We start from the raw sequence: 21,445 nt of genomic DNA on the forward strand, positions 1-21,445 counted from the left end.
ATCCAGTGGTTGACATCATGAGTATCAATCTACACAATTGGGATAAGATACACACATCAACAGTGTCAGGGAGTCTGACCACCCGATGCCGTTAGGTGTCTCTTACGACAAGCATAGTCGCCTTGAACTATAAGCATGGGTTGCTGTAGACCTATTCTAACCCGGATCTTCACGGTTGGTTGAATGAGAGATGAAGCTGTCAACATGTGCATCATTCTATCTGTGTTCTGTCTTCATCAGTGAGCATACGCATGTTATTCATACAGGTTTCACAAACAGGGGTAACTGAACATGAAATCTCAGTAGTATATTTTTATCAGCCCTTTTTTTAAAAAAAGATAAAAAAATAAGATGATACAGTTTTGTGAGCCAAGCCATTTTATGTGCTTCCCCTGAGTTATACATCATATCTACAACCAGATCTAGTGATACAGGGGAATTTATACAGATTCCCAACACACTAAACAAATGCTTATTCTACAGGGATAGATACGGACATTTGTCCGTTAGTCCAAGACAAGTGAAAATCTAGAAGGGCTAATTATTTTCTCCCTAAATCTAGTTACTTTGCAAAAGCCATGAGTCTGAAATAAACTGTGGACAAGTTGTATGTGACCAAGGGTGTGTACCACTGTACTGAGACACTGAACTGCTTACACTGCCTTCACTGTGATGTCTAACTATACACACTGTTGGAAATCAGACGTCTGACCCATCAGGAGATGCCTCACGAATGTCATCCGTGCGAGGTGCAGACACTCCAGATACTGATTGCAGAGTCAGGGGGGATTCCTAGGTTAACAATAATCGTTTTTCACTGCATAATGTGACAATCGGATTCGCGGGGTGGGTGAAGTTAATTTCGGAGTTGTTGAAATGAAACATTCTTAGACTTCTTCGCATCAGCTTCATTATTTTTGTGATGGTACCTCTGTTTGTCAAAATATCACTCTTTTGTCGGGTTCCCAACACTGAATCACACCAGTCAGTTTTTCATGCAGCATATATCCGAAAGAGTGGATGGTGTTTCATTAATGCCCGCGTGTATATGTTGGTGTGATGCCAAAGTTCCTACCAACATATACCTAATTCTACCATCATTTCTGAAAATATAAACCGGGCGATCATTCAATGCTGTTCCATCATGTAAGTAGTCACAAGTAGTTTTGAAGAAACATTTCATATTTTTAACCAATCTCTAAATTATCAATTTATTGTATTTAATTTCACATTGACCATGTTCACAGGTTGTCCTGAAATATGTCTAAAACAAGTAAATAGATTAGTTTGGCCCTATATATGTTATCAATTAAGCCCTTGTTGTAGACATTGGTCCAGACCTAGCTATCACTATAGATCCAACTACTGTAAACTGCTTGCCACACAACACGTCATGGTGAGGACGAGAGCTGACAAGTCTCTCAGCGGACATCGGTCATAACAACTCTTTGTCAAATAATAAACACTGTACATGTGGAGATGTTTCCTCAGAATAGAACCACAAGGCTCCGTAGCTCACCTGACACTCTCGATAACTATACTAGATCAGACAGATCAGACAAATATGAGAACAATAAACTAAAAACAAACTAGAAGTATTTCTACGCAACAGAACTTTTTACAGCATGTTTGATACATGCATATTAAATATGACATTACATTATGACAACAGAAGTTCTCTTGGCCGTCAGTCAGGTGAGCTATAAGTTATATACTCAGTCCACACCTGTACATAGGCAAGAAAAGCCATCCTAATTTTAAAAGGAAACCTACATCCTAATTTTAAAAGGAAACCTACTTGCCATGACTGATGACTATACAGAGGCCACACAACCTGACATGGCAAGGAGGCAAGGAGGTAAGGCAAGGGAGTTAACTGACTTTAAAAGTCAAGTTTCCACCCTTGCTGAACTAGGCTGGATTTCCTGGGCTCGATCGTAGCACCACCAGTGGCTATTGCGAGTTATGTCCTTTCTATGCCTCTCCTACTGACCAATGCGATTCAACCTTTCATATCACTTGCATTTGCTTCAAACAAAAGGGTGGCGCCCAGTCAAGACGTTCTGATCGATAATCAAGATCCATATTGTGATAAAATTAGTCTTACATCGCGAAGTGCACATGAAAGATTTAGAAAATATTTGTTGACAACGAGTTAGCGGTGCACATTGCAAATGCTGTAGTCGACCGAAATCTGCATGAAACTTTACAAACCGGATTTCGATTTCGGTGCACAATTTTGATTGGACTATGCATAGACTCGTTAGTCCAGCCAAATGCAACTCCATAATACCAGCCTAGTTCGGCAAGGGTGGAAACTGACTTTTTATAGTCAGTTAACTCACTTGCCTCGGGAAGATGGTCACCGATGCATCCATCCATACCATGAGATTTAAACACAAACTGTTTGAGAGCAAGAACCCCTCTGATGGAGCTGACAAAGACCAGCAAGGCAAGTACCATGAAATGGGGTTTAATATCGTGTTCAAGAATATAACACTTATACAGCGCTGTAAATGCATGTATGTGTGTGGCTGCCTGTACTCGTCTGGTTTCATAGTGCTAGCCCCCTGAGATCATGTGCTGAAGTTTAGCATAGACTCCTTGTGTTAGACCCTTAATGTCGAGCGCCAGGCAAAGTAACAACAAGTACCATCTACAAAGATTTTCGACGACGCAGCCGGGGATCAAACCCCAAATTTTCCACTCTCCCGGCAAACGGTCAATCCACTTGACCACACAGACTGTCATCAGGGTCACAGAACAGTAATACTTCACACATGAGTGATGAAACTCTAGCATCATGATACATGACCCCTGACATTATCTGTTACATGAATATATAAGAAACATTTTTGTAAACATCCTCTTTAAAACAAGATGAATGAGCAACCTAAAATCTTGTACATATGAGGGATAAAAAATAAACAGATCCATCACATGGATATAAATATATCATTTGTACAAAACAATGTCAATAAAAGATTTGGTCGTTATACAATAATTATGCTATAAGATCTTGAGTATTTCTTCTATCTTGTGTTTGTTCCTGAGCAAGTCCACTGTGGCTTGATAGGCACTGGAAATAAAACAGATTAAATCAAGGTCATTACGATTACTCGAGAGAGAGAGAGAGAGAGAGAGAGAGAGAGGGAGACTGACACAGCAGCAATACTCCAGCTATAGCATGACAGCAGAAAGATTTGGTTTGGTTTGTTTGTTGTTTAACGCCGCACTCAGCAATATTCCAGCTATATGACAGCGGTCTGTAAATAATCGAGTCTGGACCAGACAATCAAGTGATTAATATCATGAGCATCAATCCACACACTTTGGAACGATGACATGCAACGAGCCTGACCACCCATTCCCGTTAGTCGCCTTTTACTACAAGCGTAGTCACCTTTTACGACAAGCATTGGTTGCTGAAGACCTATTCTACCCAGGAATCTTCACGCGTCGACAGCAGAAAGACAAAAGGTTCCAAGTGGATAACTGATGGACATTATATGTACCTTTTCTCCCATTACAGATTGCCATATCTCGCCCATATTTGGATGTGACCGTTCGGCCATTGAACTTATCTGCATTGCCCAGCTACTTGTAATGGGAACAACTCACTAACCTCTCAAAAATAGCATCGTCCAATTTACGACATTATCAAGTTTAAGCAGATGTTCGAATCTCCAGACATAATGTCACGATAGAAAAATGTTTTGTCATGAAATAACCCAGCCTTGTCTTTCACTGTTCTTTGCCATTTATCCTGTAGCTATCTTCATATAATACAATAACAATACTAAGCACAGTTTTGAAAACGTTGGAAAAAGTTCTTAACTCATGATTTCAACAATTGTGAACATTTTTGAACATATCTTTTCATAAAACAGAAACTTTATCAGTTGAATTATCATCAAAGATAGCTGTTTCAGTTACAGTTATCTCTAAATTTTCTTCTCAGCAACCGCTCCCACTTAAGTTAAGCATGGAGATAAGCAACAAACAAACAATCTGAATGGCCTTAACTCCATCTCACCTGCCCTCCCTGATGATGCGGAACTTGCCCTCCACAGATAGGTCAACAACTGTCGACCCGAGTCTCGACTTGTCTGTGTCACCAAGTCGACCGCCATCAAATATCAGATCTAGCCTAGGCCACAACGACTGGAATTCCTGAAGCATGGATCAAAACATATTATTGAAAACTGACTAATGCATCTTGTGAGACTCTACCAAGAAAGGGTTACCACATGTATGCCATGCATACTACCCATACTATGAGAGGAGTCAATGTCTTCTGAGTGAGTCTGTAATATATACCTCAACAGATAGGGTGCTTTGAGATCCACTAGAGTTGGCACTTGTCAGTGCTATTGGTCCTCCACAACTTCTGCAGAGTGCTCTGATGAAATCATGGTCAGGGATACGGACTCCGACCAGCTCTGTGTTTGGGTTGAGTTCCGGGTTGAGTTCCTTGCTCCTCTGCATCACCACGGTAACGGGACCTGGAAGGAGATCCTGCAACACCTCCTCCGAGACTGTCACCTTGCTCCATCTGCAACAACACACCAGACCATCACTCCACAGCTACAGACTGATAAATTTTCATGGCTCACTGGACCCATTTCCTTTGAAAATGATGGACCAGGTTTGTGAAATATTGGGGAAGTGGTCACCTGTCCCTCTTACGTCCACTTATGACAGATATGGAATAAGGGGTCTTTTCAGTATTACTTGTTTCGAATATGATAATCATGTGTTACATTGCACATCTTCACAAGGCAAGGGCGTTAACTGACTATAATAGTCCAGTTTCCTACCTTGCCGAACTCAGCTGCAAAAACATGGAAAGATTTTCAAAATATCTGTCAACACCCAGTTGGCGGGACACGTATTTTGCAAATCCTGCAGTTGACCAAAATCTGCAGGTTGAAAGCTATGCTGGATGTCCACTTCGTAAAAGGTTTTGAATGGACTATGCATAGACTCATTAGTCCAGCCTAAATGCAACTCCATAATTCCAGTCAGTTAACACCCTTGCCTCGGGAAGATGTACATCGCAGCCAACATGAGGCAGGTGCAAATTTACCTGTAAACATCCTGAATGTCCCCCACACTGATGGCTATAGGGTTACTGAAGTTCCTCTGTTTAATGTTGTAGATTTCTGTCACAGCATTACTGTTTTGAGCGAGTCCTGCCACTCCGTAAACTGTGTCTGTAGGAACTGCTACCACATGACCAGCCAGCAAACTCTTGGCCCCCGACATCACGCTCTGCATAATGTCTGCAAGAGAGAAATCACACTTGAAGCCAAAAGAATTTGGAAAGTATTTGGACACAGATCAACCTTCCATCTTCTAATCTCAACAGTACTGGGTACAAGATTAATCCATAACATGTACCTAACGGTTTCTTTTCACATCTCACTTTCAGTTTCACCTACAAACAAGATAAACATGATACTGTTGAAGTTGAATGCAGACTGAGTAAACACATTGAAAGGCCCAGCATTGGGCATTCTGGGATACACCAAACCAAACTACATATACCATAAACATGTAAAAACAATAACATGACAGGGTCGAGAAGTACATATCCAACTTTAATATGGTGCAGTAAGAGTAGCTATCTTTGTATCTGAGCATTTTCAGATTGATTCAGTGAGTATAGATGTCATAGGTGGTTATTAATGGCTGGGATGATACACCAACTGTGTGTTCCGATACGTATCACGACACCTTGATCACGGTCCAAAGCGTATTACGATTACTTGCATGTCCTCTTATGTGTGGTGTTTAAGGCCATCAATATCAGATGTTCCCTGTAAAGTTTAGTGTAATTTGTATTGTTGAATATCAATTCAAAATACATTAATCATGTTAAGGAACAGTAGAGGCATTGCATACAAAAATATGTTGATCATGCGGACAAGGTGCCTCTTTTCATTGAAACAGTTTGTTATTGATGTTGAGAAGAGTAATGATGTGACAGGCGGTGTTATTGGTGAATGAAACATGAATAGACTAGACAATAATAAGTTAAAAAGGTCATGTATGACTTGAATTAAAATTACAAATGCACATACAGTGTGTATTATTGAAATGGGAGTATATATACTTTACTGAGAACACTTTTTCGGACCTCAATTAACGCCACGCAGCCAGGCTACTGAATCAATCTAGTGTTAGTAATAAGCCAACACTTTAGGAACATCTACCTCGGCCGCTCTCTCACTCTCAGTATAAAAAAAAATTCGTGCCCGTTAACCTAAAAACCAGCAAATAAGTGCTTAATTTACCTTGATGCACATACGCAGTTCTCGAAATTAAAATCTATAGCTGACCAATACCCAAACACACAACTATTGAACTAATCCATTCACTTACCATTTTGTGAGTTGAGGCCGTCAAGGTCAACATGGATGATTTTAGCCATGGTGCTTTTCTTACATTGACGGAGTCTCGATAAATATCTTCTGATCATAACATGTCTTGTAACGAATAATCAAAACATGCAACGGTAAAGGCGATTTGTGCAAGAACAAGTTTCCCACACATTGCATCACCTGGGCGCAGACATATTGGTTTCAAACCGAGACTGTGGGTGAGTTAAAATATGCACTGGTACTTTTGTATGTAAACATGGAAGAAACGGATAAATTTATATGTATTCTCCTTCAGACATTTTAGGATATAGTTTGTCCTATATTTGTCTTAAGATATATTTTTAAAATGATTGATAAAGGAAAATTTGTCTTTTAAAGGATATGTACTTTTTCCTTTTTCGTAACTTTTCCTTAGTTCCTATTTTGCGTTGAGTGAAGGTGAAGGTCTTCAGTATGGCTGCTGATATCACTTTGCCAGCCGTCCTCATTCCAAGAAACACACACACATTGCCCACTGGTCCCATTTGCAAGTCTGCATTAGTAGTTATTCTATAACATCTTTCCCTGAATTATGACTTGCGGATATTACACAAACTCCTTGTCGAGAATTCGACATCTGTTAAACTTATCCGGGTTTAGAACCAAACAACAATGTTGCGGCATGCAGGGAAGGCGAATCCTGTATCTTCCAAGGTGTATTCATGTGTGCCAGTATCACTCAAGTCAATTGATGAGGCATTCGCAGAAAACTGTCTCGAACAATAATTTCAAAAGCAAAGTAGAAACGGGCCCAGGATTGAAAGACTTTGTGACACATAGAAGTGTAAATCCTCCGCTGCAGAATGATTGTGATGAGAGTATTCCATACGTTGAGGATACCAGTTACAGTGGACAAAACAGAAAAGGTATATTCATTCTTCCAAATTGCCATGAAAAAAAAATCATTTTAACTGAAAAAATCTTTGTTCGAACAATTGTCAAAAATGTACAAATGTGGCTCTAACTTCTTTGCAACTGTGATTGCAGTGAACCCAATATATTAGTGAAAGTTAAAAGTTAACGGGCAACAACACACCTACTTTGAAAGTATTGAAATATAGATGGTGTATTTCTTCACATATTTAAAATTTGCTTAGTATTGACTATAATCCCGACTTGTTTGATTCGTGTTCAGCACTAATTGGCATCTGGTGATTACGCAGGCTAATTAAAATGGCGCTGGCAAAATGATTTAGAGTTATTGTTGCCCATAAATCTCTAACGAATGATACACACAGTGTTGATGATTTTACAAATAGTCAAACTAGCCAATACCTGGTCCTTATGAATGATATATTATTATTAAAGTTATATTTGGTATTGCTATTTAAAATGAAATATTTCAGAGACTGCTTTGTATAATATTATATAATGTATGTCAATGTATTATATGGCAACTTTTGCATTACGATTTGAACAGAAAGCATCTTGTTGAGATTATAATGACAACACATTTTGTTATATATCATAGTCAGGGCTGTGGGTAGCCTTGTGGCAGGAGCGTTGTCTTGTCACACCAAGGACCTAGGTTTGATTCCCCTCGGGAGTGCAGTGTGTGAAGTCGAGTCTGGGATTCCCTGCCGTGATGCTGACAGCTGCATGAAACCAAACTCATAGTCATGATTACTATTTGTTATAAGTGACATGATTGAAATGTCTGTAACATTACCATGACTACAATGTGCTAATGTTAATGATAGAATTATATTACAATCAGTATGAAATTATTCATTTTCAGTATATTTTGAGACATACGGATGTCAGATGAATGTTAGTGACACGGAGGTTGCTTGGTCAATCCTGAAGAAGAGTGACTTCTCAAGAGCTGACAATCTGAAAGAGGTATGGCTAGGGGTTTCAAGATAGTCCATGGCTTGGATGCATTGGGATACTTAGGCATGCAAACATTTTGTGACAACCCTAGCGATACAGAGAATGCTTGTTTGTAGAGTACAGTACTGAAACCTTTCAAATGCATAAGGGGGCGGTCGGGTAGCCTAGTTGTTAAAGCGTTCGCTCATCATGCCGAAGACCCGGGTTTGATTCCCAACATGGGTACAATGTGTGAAGCCAGTTTCTGGTGTCCTCCGCCGTGATATTGCTGGAATATTGCTAAAAGCGGCGTAAAACCATACTCACGCACTCACTCACATGCATAACAATTAACATGTATTATTTGTCTCTATGTAATAATTTGACGTGATGAAGCTTGAATATTCATTTTGGTATGATGTGATAAGTAATCTTTTTTTAGTAATGGCTACAAATATTTTGAAGAAAATAAAAAATTAGTCTCAAAATTTTTGTAATTGGATTTAGTTATGTTGATTGAATTTATTTTGGAGACAGTGTAATGTTTATGTTATTGCTTTTGCATGCATTGCCTGCTACAGGCTGACGTGGTGTTGGTGATGACATGTGCGATCAGGGAGGGAGCGGAGGAAAAGATCTGGAACAGGCTGGAGTATCTGAAGACATTGAAGACGAGGCGTGGCAAGAAAGCTCCACCCATGAAAATAGGGATATTAGGTACCGAAATATACTAATTACTATTGGATAAGTATACCGAGATATTTCACTCCTAACGAGATGACAACTAATCGTATGACAACGTATGCAAGCAATCGGTCACATTCAGACAGACAGACATATCTGGACAGTCACTAACATTCAGACATATCCAAGCAATCAGTCACATTCAGACTTATCTGAGCAATCGGTCACTTTCAGACATATCCAAGCAATCAGTCACATTCAGACATATCCAAGCAATCAGTCACATTCAGACATATCCGACCAATGTCACATTTAGACATACCCAAGCAATCAGTCACATTTAGACATATCCGTCCAATGTCACATTCAGACATATCCGACCAATGTCACATTCAGACATATCCGACCAGTCACATTCAGACATATCAGACCAATGTCACATTCAGACATATCCGACCAATGTCACATTCAGACATATCCGACCAATGTCACATTCAGACTTATCCGACCAATGTTACTTTCAGACATATCTGACCAATGTCACATTCAGACATATCCGTCCAATGTCGCATTCAGACATATCCGACCAATGTCACATTCAGACATATCCGACCAATGTCACATTCAGACATATCCAACTAATGTCACATTCAGACATATCCGACCAATTTCACATTCAGACATATCCAACTAATGTCACATTCAGACATATCCGTCCAATGTCACATTCAGACATATCCAACTAATGTCACATTCAGACATATCCGACAAATGTCACATTCAGACATATCCAACTTATGTCACATTCAGACATATCCGACAAATGTCACATTCAGACATATCCAACTAATGTCACATTCAGACATATCCAACTAATGTCACATTCAGACCCACCTGGATGCTCTCTATCCCTATCAGAAGTTGAAGAATATACTTCCTAGACATGGCTTGTGACAGAGATACAGTGCAGCTTCTATGAAAGCCATGGAATAGTTGGACAAAAAGATTAAATCTGCTTTTCAGTGGCATTTTTCCAATACTCATCTGGTCCATTATTTGAATCTAATCAAGTGAAAGCACAATGCTATTATTCACGTTCATTTCCTGCTACATTTGCCTCCCAGTAAGATGAACATTTCCTCAAGGTTGCATGGCGGAGCGGTTAAAGTCCAAGATTGTAGACAGAGAGAAGATGGTGGACTTGGTGTGTGGACCTGACGCCTACCGAGACTTGCCGCGCATGTTGGCCGTCACACAGAACAACCAGGCAGCAGGTCAGGTGCCATGTACTCATAGCAGGGCTTCAGCCTTCACATACATTTTGGCAACTATTACTCTCAGATGTTTCCAGATAACCATAATCATTATTCCTGCCAGGAAGTGGGAGGGGATATAGAAATGGAGGCAGTCTTCCAAACAGTTGTCAACAAAACAGCAAGGAAAAACTATCTAAGATATTGTTCTGAAATGTTACAGGGTTTCAAACATGGTGGTGATAATTCCATAATCAGTTAAACAAGAATTGCTGCATCATGTATGACTGCGTTATGTCCCTTTTAGAAATCTGGTGGTGAGGTGTGGTGAAATGGGGTTTAAAGTGTTGTTCAAGATTGTTACACTTACATAGGAACTTGCGTGCTAGCTATAGGTTTCACCAAGGTAGTACACTTCAGGCTTTCTTGACACATTGTCACAGGACTGACCCCACATAGCGTGAAACTCACTCACTCACTCTTGTTGCAGTGAATGTCCTGCTGTCTCTAGAAGAAACATATGCAGATGTTGTTCCTGTCAGACTCAACCAAGACTCTAAATCAGCTTTTGTGTAAGTGTCTTCATAGATATCTCATTTTAGGATTCGTTTTTGGTATGGTACCTTGTCCATCTTCCCTTCATCCATCCATTGGGGGCGGTCAGGTAGCCTAGTGGTTAAAGCGTTCGCTCGCCACGCTGAAGACCCGGGTTCGATTCCTGACATGGGTACAATGTGTGAAGCCCATTTCTGGTGTCCCCCGCCGTGATGTTGCTGGAATATTGCTAAAAGCGGCGTAACACCATACTCATTTACTCATCCATCCATTGACAGAGCTCCAGATAACTTTTTGCACCATTGTGTATTTACTCTAGGGCTTCTATCTTAATTGGGTTATTACATATTTCATTGGGTAACCAATATTTTTTCACTGATCTAATCATCACTCTATTGGGTTTTTCCCAAGATTTGTGGACATTTTAAGATATAAAAAAATTGAAATAATGTTTTAGATGTATATATGTTCTAAATATATAGGCTTGACTCTAAAAGTAAATTAGCTCGTAATTGTGTTTCAGAAATTAGCTCCTTTGTACGCATGCTGGAAAAGCTTCATTGGGTATTTACACATGCTGTATTGATACATTTGAGTTTTTCAATTAATGCATGCATTTCTGTATGCAAGTTAATTGAAAGTAATTTGCATTTGAATATTTTGGGGGGAGTATTTTACGCAAATACGCTGCTTATCTGTAGCTCTGCATAAACTTTCAACTTCTTCTCTGAACTAACTCAAGGTATTTACCTGACACAGGACAAAGAATTACTTATGGCTTAAGTTTTGTAAACAAAGTGGGAATTCATCAAAGAAAATAATCAGCAGAATGTGTATGTACTACCCAGGTTACATGATGATGAAAGCTTTCAGAGGAACATGAAGACAAAAAACACTAATTATGCTGCAGTCTCTTTCTATTTTATGATCAGGGCGTGTAGAACATCGCGGTCGCAGCACAAAGACAGTTGTTAGTCAATGTTAAAGGATGGAAGTTAAAGTCATCTTAGCGATCGCTTTATGGAATGGGGCCCTGATATTGAAATGAATCCTGTGTCTTGTGTATAATCAGTGCTATGACTAATGTGATGGGAGTTATCGTCGCCTTTAATAGCGATACGATAGCTTTGTGGAACGGGGCCCTGATATTCAAATGACCAGGAATACTGTACTCCCAGACAAGTCTCTTGTTTAAAATCAGTGTAATAACTAATGTGATGGGACCATTGAAGATTCCGGGGTAGAATAGGTCTTCAGCAACCCATGTTTGTCATAAAAGGCGACTATGCTTGTCGTATGAAGCGACTAACGGGATCAGGTGGTCAGGCTCGCTGACTTGGTTGATGCATGTCATCGATCCCAATTACGTGGATCGATGTTCATGATGTCAATCACATGATTGTCTGGTCCAGACTCGATTATTTACAGACCACCGTCATATAGCTGGAATACTAATGAGTGTGGTGTAAAACAACCAATCAACCAACCAACCATGTGATGACAATCTACATTGTTTTGTGAAGAAGACCTCCTTGCAGACTCCTTGCTGTAATCACTCATCGGACAACAACGTAGTCCATGTACAGGAGATGTTGCATGAAGATTGTGAAGTTCTGAGTCGAGTATAAAGGGTGCAGTACATTTGATGGTTGCTGTTGCCAGGTCCATCATGCGTGGGTGTGACAACATGTGTACCTACTGCATTGTGCCATTCACTCGCGGGAGGGAGAGGAGCAGACCCATCTCCTCCATACTGGATGAGGTGCAGGGACTCGCGGAGCAGGTCAGTGTCTTGTACTGTGTCACCTGTACACACCAGACAGTAGGGCTGGGATGGGTAGCTCGGGTACTCGGGTCGGATGGGTCCTGATAAGGACCCGGGTAGCCACAGGACTATCCGGACCCGTGGTTGGTCACATGATATATTGTTTCATGACAAAAATTCACTATATAACTACATGGTTACATGACAATTTTAAGTCTCTAATGTTCGCATTTCTTCATTACTATGAAATGTGCATACATAAGTCACGCCCACTCATGAATATTGTAGACTTAAGACCATTGTAGGCTTAAGGGCACAACACAAGTTCCTTCTGACTTTTATATGTTTGAACAAAGTTAGCCACATCGTATTATACGTGTATCTAAATACATTTTGCCAGGGCTACTGTCAAACTATTCCAAATCAGACATTTTGTACCTATCTCTTGACACCAACAGCGGTTACCTGGGTAGGGTTGGGTAATAGGAGTGAGGGTACCCGGGTAGTAGACAGACAGACAGACAGACATACAGACACATGAGTAAAGAAATTGGGGGGGTTAGGCTCATTGACTTGGTTGATGCTTGTCATCTTATTTCAATTGCGTAGATCGATGCTCATGATGTCAATCAGTGGATTGTCTGGTCCATATTCGATTATTTACAGACCACCATCATATAGCTGGAATATTGGTGAGAGTAAACAACAAACAAACAAACAAACAAACAGCCACTGATGTTGCACATGTTCTGTGTTCATAGGGTGTAAGGGAGGTAACTCTGCTGGGACAAAATGTCAACAGTTACCGTGATAGCTCGGAGCAGACTCCCCAAATAGGCGCCACCCAGCTGAGTGCCGGTTTCAGGACGGTGTACAAGCCCCGCCAGGGAGGCCTGAGATTTGCGGAGCTGCTGGAGAAAGTGGCGTCGGTTGACCCCGAGATGAGAATCAGATTCACGTCACCTCATCCGAAAGACTTCCCTGATGAAGTAAGAATGTGTAAAACAGAGGTAGCATTTTGAGATTTTGGTTTCCAGATTCCAGTTTATTATTGAGCCTTTGAGGCCATGTGTGTCTCTGATTGCTTGTACTGAAGCACAGTGAGCACAGTCTTGACAAGTACCGGTACATATTGTCACAGGCACTGTAGTGGCAGTAGGGTAGCCTTGTGGTTAAAGTGGTTGCTTGTCATGCTGAAGGACTGAGTTTGATTCCTAACATGGATAAATTGTGTGAAGCCCATTTCTGCTGTCCCCTGTCATGATATCGCTGGAATATTGGAATCTTGCTAAAAGCAGCACAGAACTATACTCACTCATTACACTGCCGTGATATTGTGGGAATATTGCTAAAAGCAGCATCAAACCATACACTCACTCACTCACTCGCTTATATCAGAAAATACACCTGATCCTTTTGTTAGATCAACTTGATGTCCCCATTGTCCATATGTCAAGAGGAATATTTTTCTGCAGAACATGTTATATGCACATACAACACATATATATGCCACATACTTGACCTGACAATGTGTGTGAAACAATTATGCCTGAACATGTGGAAATGTAACATCCCATTGAAATTACTAAAAAAATGTTTTTAAAAAAACAACAACAAAGAGACAACAACAAGACTTATCCCAAGTTTGCTAGGACTGGCTGTAGCTATTAGCAAGAGTCTTGTCTCCCTTCAACACAACTTGTTACACCTGGCTCTTGAGCAGGTTCTCCTGGTCATTTGTTTTTGGTGGACTCTCTGCCCGAGTTTAAAGTAGAATTCACACCTGTCATCTGTGAAATGAGCAAACCATTAGTTGAAGCACCACTAAAATATAATTAGAATATCTATGTGTACTGCTTTTTATTTAGATAAGGAAACCACTAGATTCAAGATGGCTGACATGAATGTTCTGAATCTGTCTACATTAGATTCACCATGACTTGTAATGTCATTCTTTGAACAAAATGAAAAAAAAAAGAATAAGATAAGAATTATGTTATGTCATTTCAGTCTAACATCAGTTTCACATGTTAGGTGCTGCATCTGATTCAAGAGACGCCCAACATCTGTACTCAGATCCACCTGCCGGCCCAGAGCGGCAACAATGAGGTGTTGGCTGCCATGAGACGAGGCTACACCAGGGAGGCCTACCTGGACCTGGTCAGTCACATCAGGTCCATCCTGCCTGGTAGGTTAACGTCAGGTCCATCCTGCCTGGTAGGTTAACGTCAGGTCCATCCTGCCTGGTAGGTTAACGTCAGGTCCATCCTGCCTGGTCGGTGTACGGCAGGTCCATCCTGCCTGGTAGGTTAACGTCAGGTCCATCCTGCCTGGTAGGTTTACATCAGGTCCATCCTGCCTGGTAGGTTAACGTCAGGTCCATCCTGCCTGTTAGGTTAACGTCAGGTCCATCCTGTCTGGTAGGTTAACGTCAGGTCCATCCTGTCTGGTAGGTTAACGTCAGGTCCATCCTGTCTGGTAGGTTAACGTCAGGTCCATCCTGCCTGGTAGGTTAACGTCAGGTCCATCCTGCCTGGTAGGTTAATGTCAGGTCCATCCTGCCTGGTAGGTTAACGTCAGGTCCATCCTGTCTGGTAGGTTCATGTCAGGTCCATCCTGCCTGGTCGGTGTACGGCAGGTCCATCCTGCCTGGTAGGTTAACGTCAGGTCCATCCTGCCTGGTAGGTTAACGTCAGGTCCATCCTGTCTGGTAGGTTTACATCAGGTCCATCCTGTCTGGTAGGTTAATGTCAGGTCCATCCTGCCTGGTAGGTTAACGTCAGGTCCATCCTGCCTGGTAGGTTAACGTCCGGTCTATCCTGCCTGGTAGGTTAACGTCAGGTCCATCCTGTCTGGTAGGTTTACATCAGGTCCATCCTGTCTGGTAGGTTCATGTCAGGTCCATCCTGCCTGGTCGGTGTACGGCAGGTCCATCCTGCCTGGTAGGTTAACGTCAGGTCCATCCTGTCTGGTATGTTTACATCAGGTCCATCCTGCCTGGTCGGTGTACGGCAGGTCCATCCGGCCTGGTAGGTTAACGTCCGGTCCATCCTGTCTGGTATGTTTACATCAGGTCCATCCTGCCTGGTCGGTGTACGGCAGGTCCATCCTGCCTGGTAGGTTAACGTCCGGTCCATCCTGCCTGGTCGGTGTACGGCAGGTCCATCCTGCCTGGTAGGTTAACGTCAGGTCCATCCTGTCTGGTATGTTTACATCAGGTCCATCCTGTCTGGTCGGTTCATGTCAGGTCGATCCTGCCTGGTCGGTTCACATCAGATCCATCCTACCTGGTCTGTTCACATCAGGTCCATCCTGCCTGGTCAGTTTACATCAGGTCGTTCCTGTTAGAAGATGGTACTTGTTGTAACCCTGCCTGGACCAAGGCATTTGGGGGATAAAGGAAAGACTCGGAGTCAGTATATATCTTAAACTGTGGCATGGTATCTCAGTGGGATAGCACTATAAATCGGCATCAGTCCGGACTAGTATAACCAGCCGCACACCTGCATGCACGTTGCTATTCAAGTGCAAAAATCTCAATGCGAAGTTAAGCCTCATATCAGCTGACCTCACCTGGTCAGCTACACCCGAGTATTCCAGCTGTTCTAATGGTACAAATATTTAAATGGAAATCAAAGAGGTGACCTATCCACCACTACCTGTCAGCAGTCAACATGGTCCGTCTAATTCAGGGGTGGCCTTGACAAGTGACTTCATTGCGGGTTTCTGTGGGGAGACGGAGGCGGCTCATCACGACACTCTGGACCTCATCAGACAAGTGAAGTACAACTTTGCCTACTGCTTTCCCTACAGCATGAGACAGGTATGGATTAGGTAACTGCACAGCCAGTTGTGTCTGTCTTTGTTTGAGAGCTGCTGTTGTTGTAGTGTATGTGTTTGAGAGCTGGTGTCACTGTAGTGTATGTGTTTAGAGCTGCTGTCACTGTAGTGTCTGTTTGAGAGCTAGCATCACTGTAGTTTTTGTGTTTGAGGACTACTGTTTACTGAAAGAATGATCAACAAATATTGTTTTTAAAATTTTGCTGGGCTAGTGTCTTGTATTTAATGGTTAAAATATGATATATTTTACATTATCCTGACTCATACTAATTGCTAATCTCTTTCTAATTCCCAAGAGGTAGTGGAAACATCCTGTACTGTGTTCCCAGAGAACAGAAAAATATCTCAACCGAGTGCATCTCTGTCCCGTACAGGCGCACCGGAACCACGTGACCATTCCAGTTGACACGTCACTCTCGCATTTTCGCTCCAACCAACCAGTTGGAAATTTATTTCTGTTCTCAGTAATCCAAGCCATCCCGTCAAAATGAACCTTTTTCAATAAAATATTTTACTCGGATTACATTCATTAATGATCAATTCATAATATCTAATGATTATTTTTTGGATTTTGTTTAGATTTTTGGATATTTTTGGCTCTTAAATACTCCCCACCCCCATTTTTGTCATGAAAATATGTACTATATGTAAGTGTAGTTTTTGAACCCCTTTGGGGGAGGAAACATTTGCACAAATCCTCTTCACGATGAAGAAGAAGACAGGGGAATGTGAGTCAACACCATGTCCTTCTTCAGAGGAAGAAAGGGCATTTGATCAACAAGAGTTTCAGACTGCTTTCGACCTCCACAAAGCCTGTATCATCATCTGCAAAGGGGTCACAAAGTCAGTTTCTACAGCTCAGAAGAAAGATACCTGCACGCAGCCTTCCACCTCCATGCAGCCTCAGAAGTTCATGAACCCCCCCAGCATCATCTCAGGCTCAGTCATTCATGCAGGACCCGTCCTTCATGCAGCCTCATTACCTACATCGTCCTCTAGTATGGACCTACCAGCCAGTGTTACACAACAAGTACTGCTAGCTATGCAGCATCATCAAGTGATGATAAACACTGCGTGCTTATGATTTCGTTTTCTGAAGAGACCTCTCAGATTTCTCAGTGTTCTCTCAAAGACTCCTTACTCCAATGCCTCTTACCGCCTTCAAGATGAGGATGTTTTCAAGCCGTGATTAGAAGAGTCATCACAGTCGGAGAAATATCCCTCCATTTTTGAAAACCAAGAATTGATGGCTTGGACTCTTCGCCTTACTGGAATTCTTCATCTTCCAGTGATTGTACCCCCATGGATACTTATTCTATCAAAGGCAAAGATATCGACACTTTGACCATCCCACCGATTAAGTCGATCCCCCAGGTATCCAAGAAACAAGACACTTCCTCTACAAAAGCTACGAGGACCCAGGGACTACCATCTTTACCTTTACCAATCTATACAAAGGACACAGTTTAAGAGCCACTTTTTTGTAATCTAGAAAGTCAAAGACAAGTGATCCAGTTACAGAGGAGGCGAGACGTTTGCCTTTTTTATAGACCACAGGACAGACCATGTCATCAGCCTTCTGATCAAAGGAGCAGTAGAGATAAAGGCAAGACACATTCCAGGAGTGGTAAATGTTTTAGCAGACACCAACCGTCACCAACAGAGTGGATGCTTCATCCAGAAGCATTTCAGCTGGTGACAAAGGAAGGAGGTTGCCCATCAGTGGACTTGTTCACAATAAGGTTCAACAGACAGATAGCAACCTCGTCTCCCCAGTACCAGACCCACTGGCTTGGTCCAAGTTTCCTCCACCACTACTGATACCCCTGATATTACTGACCATCGTGCACCTGGAAGGACCTACAACAACTTTTAGTTCTCCTTAATGGCTGCCAAGGACACAGGGTACTGGACCATGTCGCAATAGCAGAAAAACCCCGAACTGGCCAAATCTTCTTCTACATCCTCACCAGATCTCTTTGAGCTTCACAAATGGAACATATTACAAACAACCTTACAAGACAAGGATACTCTGTCAGAGCAGCTGAGGCAGTTTCCCTAGCTTTTCGTAGGTACACAAGAATTTACATATCTTCCAGCAAGAGACTAGAAGACTGGGATTAAGGACTCTTTATACTTTCATAAAGGAATGTTTCATCAGAAGTCTCCAGAACAACAATCTCCTGGATGAGAGCAGTTCCACTCAGAGCCTACAGGGCAGCAGGGTTAGACCCACCTTCAGTGTCCAACCCACACGAAGTCAGAGCCATAGCTTCCACACTGGCCCTTCACAGTAACTGCTCCATCACGCCCATTAAGTATAAGTTCTTTCTGGAGATCTGATACCCTCTTTGCGAATCATTATCTCTGAGATTTTGCCACAGGAATGTTGCTGGCATTCAGGAATTTGGACCACTAGTAGTTGCATAGCAACTAACGGTACCTACAAGAAGATAGACTAGACGTCATACTGACCCAGAATCACGTAGATTTGTTGACGTCAGGTTACTCCCTAACTACTGACCGAGAGTCCATGCTCCACTGCTTTACCTAGTAATCCAGAATATGAGTGAAGACGATAAAGTTTACGTCCTTCTCTCAACACTAAAATCGTTTTAAGTCCAACTGGAATTATTTCTATGTAATCCTTATCAAACCCATGAAATCATAAGATTTGCTCCTTTTCATGAAAAAGCAGGTCGTTCAGACAGAAGAAGAGCCAACACAATGTCTAACCATGTTCCCACGGGGTTTACAGAACAGATCATGACTGAATAACACTTGCATGTGAAACCCACTGCCAACTGTGAGATTCAAGAAATTAGTATTAGTCTGGATAAGGTACAAAATGTATTTTTTATGATAAAAATATCATTTATACTTATCCTGATTCATATGCACCCTCCCAACAGTCCCCGCTCTCCCCTGATGTGTCTTTGAACCATTAAGTAGGAAAATGGAGGGAGTGACAAGTCAACTCACTTGGTCACATTGTTGCAGTGCCCCTGCACAAAACAGGGTGCGTTTGGGTGAGAGTTTTTTTCTGTTCTCTGGGAACACAGCACAGGAAGTTTCCACTACCTCTTGGAAATGAGTAGAGAAAAACAATTAGTATGATTCAGGATAAGTAAAAATGATATTTTTACCCTACAAAATTCATTTTTGTGATTGTCAAATAGTAAGGTTAAGGACTATGGAAACAGTTCACAGACACTTTTATCGGTATATCTTCCCCATCTGTTGTTTATACATTTGTGATTGCAGTGGAAATATCCTAATCTTTTATAAATATATTGCCATATTATTCAACAGCTCAATTAATTGTATATTCATGTATCCAGAAAACTCGAGCCTACCATCGCCTCAGTGATGATGTTCCCGAGGATGTCAAGTCAAGACGCCACATGGAGCTGATAGGAGCTTTCCGCCAGGGAGCCCAGCAGCTCCACACAGCTCAGATTGGCTGCCAGCAGCTGGTCCTCGTTGAAGGGGTGAGTGGCATTAGCCTGGTGTTCCTATCAAGTCAGTCTCTCTGGGGGCACAGTTGGCTCAGTCGTCTAAGGCACCGCAATTCACTGTGCAGTGTTGCGTCCCTTGGGCACACCAGAAACCTATCATTGTAGGTTCCTCCATATTATATTTCTAGGTTTGTCAGCACAATACCGAAGGCTTCCCTGAAGTGGTAAATGTCTAAAACCTGCATCACTTCAGGCTTTCCTCCCACATTAAGCTGACACGCTGTGATATAACTGGAATACTGTTTAAAGCAGTGTTAAATCCAACTCACTCACCTACTCACTCACTGAGATTTAGTCTTGATTTTAAGTATTTTCATGAGTAGATCTATTTTATTTTCATTAATATACTTTTTATCCTTTTTACAGGACAGTAAGAAAAGTGTGCAGGAGTTCGCAGGGCGAAACGATGCCAACACTAAAGTCATATTCCCCAAGATGGATGTGCCGTCTTGTGCGGGCTCCAAACAGCAGCGGGTTGTCTCCCCTGGGGACTATGTGGTGGTGCAGGTAGTCCAAACTACAGCTGTATCTACTCAACTACCATAACTATGCATACAACATCCTATATAAAAAGTCCATGATTGTGGGTTCGAATCCTGGTTCGCCTCGATTATGTTTCTAGGTTTGTCAGCACCATACCCGTGCTCGTGGGTTTCATCGAAGTGGGTCCTCCCAACATTAAACTCACTCACTCACTCACTCACTCACTCACTCACTCACTCACTCACCTCTATAAAAAAGGAAACCCGGGTAATCTGGTAGCATTTCTGCTGAATTCATCTGGATTATCATATTTCTTGACACTGAATCATTGGAACACTGTAGTTTTGTGCTTGTCATAAGAGGCAACTAACAGGATCGGGTGGGCAGGCTTCCTGACTTCGTTGATGCATGTCTTTGTATCCCAATTGCGAGGATCGATGCTCATGATATCTATCAATCACTGGATTGTCTGGTCCAGATTTGATTATCTCATGGAACTACTGTCATATGGCTGGAATATTACTGAAGATGGGGATGAAACTCCACTCACTCACTCACTCACTCACTCACTCACTCACTCACTCTATAATATCACTCTATCTTTCACTGCTACTGCTGGTGTTCCAGGTGACGTCGTGTTCCTCCCAGGTGTTGAAGGGTGTTCCTCTGTACCACTCCACACTACAGAGCTTCCACCACCAGAACACAGTAACCAGAGTCCAGGCCACAAGAACGTAGAGACTCCATGTGTGTGTATGTGTGTGTGGATAATGTATGAGCAACAGAGGAATAAATGTGTGTATTGTTGGAAATCAGTACTTGTGTTTGCTGTGTGTTCTGGGGATTCTGGACTGCCTCTATGGTCTAGTGGTAGAGCGTCTGCCCAGAGAGCGGAAAGTTAGGTTTTCGATCGCGGTCTAGTCATACCAAAAGACGTTAAAATATGATTCTTGTTGTTACACTTCCTGGCGGACAGCATTCAGGGGCTAAAACAAGGACTGGTCAGGTGGATCAGGGGGCTCAGTGACTTGGTTGCTCATGATATCAATCACATTTTTTGGCTGCCCCAGACTCGATTATTAGACAATACTGAAATATTACTGACACTAT

At 41.9% G+C, this 21,445-nt stretch overlaps 2 protein-coding genes across 3 annotated transcripts; one reads left to right on the forward strand and one right to left on the reverse strand.

The window, feature by feature from the left end:
* Positions 1 to 397: 397 nt before the first annotated feature.
* On the reverse strand, positions 398 to 6,581 carry LOC139473915 (threonylcarbamoyl-AMP synthase-like). Its single transcript, XM_071256723.1, has 5 exons — positions 6,388 to 6,581; positions 5,090 to 5,285; positions 4,321 to 4,555; positions 4,037 to 4,173; positions 398 to 3,079 (listed from the first exon to the last, which is right to left on the reverse strand). Exons 1-5 carry the CDS (start codon positions 6,482 to 6,484, stop codon positions 3,010 to 3,012), a joined length of 735 nt encoding a protein of 244 aa, XP_071112824.1. The 5' UTR covers positions 6,485 to 6,581; the 3' UTR covers positions 398 to 3,009.
* A 249-nt stretch (positions 6,582 to 6,830) lies between these two features.
* Positions 6,831 to 21,137, forward strand: LOC139473937 (mitochondrial tRNA methylthiotransferase CDK5RAP1-like). Of its 2 annotated transcripts, none has more exons than XM_071256759.1 (12): positions 6,831 to 7,291; positions 8,164 to 8,267; positions 8,819 to 8,954; positions 10,067 to 10,195; positions 10,665 to 10,746; positions 12,392 to 12,512; positions 13,256 to 13,483; positions 14,529 to 14,682; positions 16,187 to 16,317; positions 19,676 to 19,825; positions 20,219 to 20,359; positions 20,963 to 21,137. In XM_071256759.1, the coding sequence occupies exons 1-12, from the start codon at positions 6,958 to 6,960 to the stop codon at positions 21,071 to 21,073; spliced, it is 1,821 nt and encodes a 606-aa protein (XP_071112860.1). In that variant the 5' UTR covers positions 6,831 to 6,957; the 3' UTR covers positions 21,074 to 21,137. The 2 variants fall into 2 exon arrangements, with proteins under 2 accessions (XP_071112860.1, XP_071112861.1); XM_071256760.1 differs by having other exon boundaries at positions 10,686 to 10,746.
* The last annotated feature ends 308 nt before the right edge of the window (positions 21,138 to 21,445 follow it).

Source organism: Haliotis cracherodii, unplaced genomic scaffold, assembly GCF_022045235.1.
Source record: "Haliotis cracherodii isolate W230 unplaced genomic scaffold, xgHalCrac1.p SCAF_3, whole genome shotgun sequence".
Classification (NCBI taxonomy): Eukaryota; Metazoa; Mollusca; class Gastropoda; order Lepetellida; family Haliotidae; genus Haliotis; species Haliotis cracherodii.